This window comes from Fukomys damarensis, unplaced genomic scaffold (genome assembly GCF_012274545.1).
Source record: "Fukomys damarensis isolate Sample0158 unplaced genomic scaffold, DMR_v1.0_HiC HiC_scaffold_19, whole genome shotgun sequence".
Lineage (NCBI taxonomy): Eukaryota > Metazoa > Chordata > Mammalia > Rodentia > Bathyergidae > Fukomys > Fukomys damarensis.
In genome coordinates, this window is record NW_022900931.1 from 63712860 (window position 1) to 63716963 (window position 4104).

At 57.3% G+C, this 4104-nt stretch overlaps 1 protein-coding gene across 1 annotated transcript in view; it reads right to left on the reverse strand.

The window, feature by feature from the left end:
* Positions 1–4104, reverse strand: part of Slc8a2 (solute carrier family 8 member A2) — a gene marked incomplete at its 3' end in the record, with an annotated part of 23487 nt that overhangs the window by 10677 nt on the left and 8706 nt on the right. The window contains exons 4-5 of the mRNA XM_010640911.1: positions 3909–4101; positions 3–35 (exon numbers count right to left, since the gene is read on the reverse strand). Of these exons, the coding sequence (XP_010639213.1) occupies positions 3–35; positions 3909–4101 (226 nt within the window). The remainder of the gene's footprint in view (positions 1–2; positions 36–3908; positions 4102–4104) is intronic.

Below are 4104 nucleotides of genomic sequence, written 5' to 3' on the forward strand. Positions count from 1 at the left end.
GCGTCTCGCCCGGCTTGAACACCAGCGTGCCCTCGCTGGGGAGGGCGAGAGGAGAGGGCGTCAGGCGGGGCCGGGCAGCGCGCAGCGCGGGGAGAGGCCCCAGCGGTCCGCTTCCAGAGTCTGCCTCCTGACTCGCGCCAGGGGTGCGGAATCTGGTGTGGACCCGCCTGAGGGGCAGGGACCAGCGAGCCGCCCTGTCACTCTGATAAAGCCAGCTGTGGCCCACGAGGAAGCCCACCCTCGGTAAGTGGACGTCCTATGCAGGGCACACTCCCCAAGCACCTGGGCCACCGGGCGCTCGGCCTCACGGGAGAGCTGCGGCACAGTGACGGACAATGACACTCCTAGCGGCTTAATCCCAGTCCATTCCCTCATTCAACAAACACCAACAGCACCCGCTGTCCCCCAGGCACCGTGTGTGTCCAGGGCACAGCAGTGACACCAGGTCAGGGGAGGAGGAGGGAGGAGCTCCCCAGCGAGGAAGCACAGTGCAGAGCTCCTGAGGCTGAGCTGGCCCGTGGTACAGCAGGTGGTTGCAGCAGAGGGACTGAGGGACAGCGGGGACGGTGACAAACCTCACAGGGCCTAGGTGGGCTGCATCAGAGCAAAGGCCCAAAGGCTCAGGGAGGTGGGAGCCATGGCAAGCTCTGGAGCAGAGGGGAGTGGAGCGCTGGTTTAGGGTCTCTGCAGCACCCGCAGGATATCCTGCTGCAGGAATGAGGCAGTGCCACCAGATTAGTCAGGGGACAGGGAACGAGTGGGCTTCCCTGGCAGGGCTGCAGAGATGTCACCGACTCTGCCCTCCCAGTCTGTGTTCTGTGTGTGAGGCTGAGCGCCTGTCGGGGTGCCTGACCCATGGTCCCAGCCTCCTGGGAAGACTGAGCCCTCGACCAAAGTTAGCCAGTAACCCTCACGTGTAATATTGGAAGCACAGAATCTAAAGCCTCAGCTGGTGTGATGGTGCTGTAATCCCAGCACTCTGGGAGGCCGAGGCAGGAGGTTCATAAATTTGAGCAATTTAGCATGACCCTGACTTAAAACACAAAAAGGATTGGGAATGTAGCTGAGGACCAAGGCCCTGGGTTCGATCCCCAGTATCACAAGAATGAGCAAAAGACACTGAAAGCAAACAGGACAGGACACAAACAGCTGATGGCTCTAGTCACAGTTATGCGAGAGTCGGGCCAACTGTTGATGCAGCCCTTCTGTGCTGTGAGGCTTTCAGAATAAAAGGTAGGGGGTGGGGATAACGGTGGTTCTAGGGGGCCAGCAGCAGGTCACAGAAGGCTCAACTCCCAGGGCTCCCACTCCAGAAGTGGACAAAACAAAGATCTTCGAACTGTGGACTGGGTACCGGCTGGGCAAGGGTTACAATACCAATGTCCCAGAATCCTGGGAGTCCTAAACTTTAGCACGCAGTGCGTTAGGGTCACAGGGCTTGTCTCTCGGAATGTTGGAGCAGCTATGCTGTTTGGGGGCCTCAGAGATCATGTTTAATTTTGAGAAAATGAGGGCCACAGGGCTATCCTAGTACAAATGAGAAGAGTGCTTTCTTCCTTCAAGGTACGTATTTCTACGAGTCAGGAATTTTCACAAGAGACATGCAGATCTACCATGTCCGTACCTGACGTGGTACACCCAGGAGGACACAGTGTCCCGTCCATGGGATTCCTGTCCAAAGTGCACAACTTAAGTCTAATTTCAAGGAAGCATTACACAGATGGGGACCTCAGATATGGTCCCTTTGTGCAGTGCACAATCTCAACAACTGTACATAGCAGCCTTAACTGCCTGGACTGAGGTAGAGAGTTGAGTTGGTCTGAGGACAGATTTAAGGATGAGTTCCAATAGTAACTTGCGTCCCTCGTGTCCCCTTTATCCTCAGCTCCCTGATAAGTGATGCCAAGGATTGAATGCAGACTGGGATGGCAGAGCCGCAAGTCCCATACAGTGAATGCAGCGCCCTCGCCCAGGGAGACAGGGGGCTGGGTGCGGTGATGGTGGGAGCACCTCCATGGGTGGAGGGCTGCCAGACCGACTGAGGCAGAGGGCCGGAGCCGCAGGTACCCAGCCGTGGAGGGCGGTGGCAAAAGTGAGAGGGCCGAAGCGGACCGGAAGTGTTTGAGACAGAGCCCAGCCAGAGAACGGCTGAAGGCACAGGGACAGTTCTGCTGTCCGATGAGGCTGCGGGGACCCTGCTGGCTACCCTCTTCCCAGGCGGGGCCCTGCTTGAGTTGTCTTCACACTTCGCGGTTCCTGTCACTGTCTTTGTGTTAGGAAAATTTCTGAGAGTTGGAGCCAGCCTGGACTACATAGTGAGACCGTTTCCAAAAAAATCCAAAAACTACAAACAAACAAAAACCACCAAGACTGGGAGAGGAGGCCCGAAGACCCGACTGAGTCACTGTGTGGACCAGAGGCCAGGTGTGCGGCAGGCGCCCACTAAATGGCCCTGCTGTTGTGGACGCAGGAGGCGCCACTCATCGCACAAGAAACACAGGCCAGGGCTGTCACAGAGCCGCAGGGTTCTGGGCCAGCGCTGCAGGTAAATTCTGACTGAGGAGGTCTGTGGCAAGTGAGCTCGTCTGTGGTGTTCTCTCACCATCAGACACACCTGCGCCGGCTCTGGCACATGGCAGGGATGTAAATGTTTCCTAATCCTCCTCACGGTAGGGGCAGACTGGCCACGGTGGAGCGGGCCTGCAGTCCAAGTACTCTTGGACGCTGAGGCAGGAGGGCTGCGAGCTGGAGCCCAGCCTTGGCAATTGAGAGACTTAATGAGACCCTGTCTCAAAAATTAATAATCATAAAAAAGGCAGGGGATATAGCTCAGTGCTAAGGCCTTGAGTTCCATCCCCAGTACCAGAAAAACAAAACAAACAAAAACAAAAAGCAGGAGACTGGATCACGCAGGAGATAAACACACAGGAAAGCAGGGAGGCAGTACAGTTTTGTCACAGGAAACACGAGCATTACTAGAGGCCTGTGGGTGGGAGCCTGATCTGTCTTCAGACCAGCGCACAGTAAGTGCTCAGTAAGTGTTTTGACTGTGAGAACAGGAGGGGGCTGTCTTCCCAGGCTGCACGGAGAACAACAGTAATTCAAACAACGCAGCAGCCAGGAGGAACCTGGACAGGGTCAGACACCCAGGGTGGGGGAGGAGACAGGCAACAGGGAGCCCCTCAGAGGGCACAGGCGCTGCAGGCGGGGCCACGGCCACCATCCGTGCACACAGCCCAGTCCAGTGCATGGGGTCAGGTGTGTGCCAGGAGCCCAGAGGAGTGGCGGGCACAGCTGGCCGAGCCAGGAGTGGGGGCGCGTGTCTGCAAGCAAGACCCAGCCAGGGCACACTGGCGACTTGTGAAACTGTTGAAATGAAGACCTGGGGATATAGCTCAGCGCTACTGGAAAAAGCCAGGCATGGTGCTGCACACCTGTCATCAAAGCACCTTGGGAGACTGAGGCAGGAGTGTCACAAGTTCAAGTCCAGCTGCGCAATTTATTTATTTATTTTTGAGTCAGGGTCTCCCTAGGCAGTTCAGGCTGACCTTGAATTCACTATGTAGCCCAAGATGGTTTTGAACTCAGAGCAGTCCTGCCTCAGCCTCCTGAGTGCTGGGATTCCACCATGGGTCATTACGCCTCGCTTGGCCTGGGCGATTTAGTGACGTGGTGAGACCCTGACTTGAAAACAGAAGTGCTACCTAGTGCGCTGAGCCCTGGGCCCCGTAACGAGGTACTAGTGGTGCACAAACTCTGGGAGGCTGAGGCGGGAGGATCAGGAGGATCGCAGCTTTGAGCCCAGCCTGGCCAAAGTGTCTCAAGATAAATAATAAAAACGGCCCATGGTGTGGCCCAGGGTGAAGGCCTGGTTCAATCCCCAGTACCGGGGGTGGGATGTCACCCACCTGTACTCGTAGTCGGAGCCCGCCTTGGCCGAGCCGTCCTCCGTGCGGTAGTCCACGTAGAAGGTGCTGTTGCCCTCGCCGCCCTGGCAGGTGACGGACAGCAGCACGGAGCCGCAGTTCTCCAGGCAGTGGTACAGGCTGGGCTCGAAGAAGATGCGGCTGGCGCCGTCGTCCTCGTCCTCGCCCGCGCCCTCTG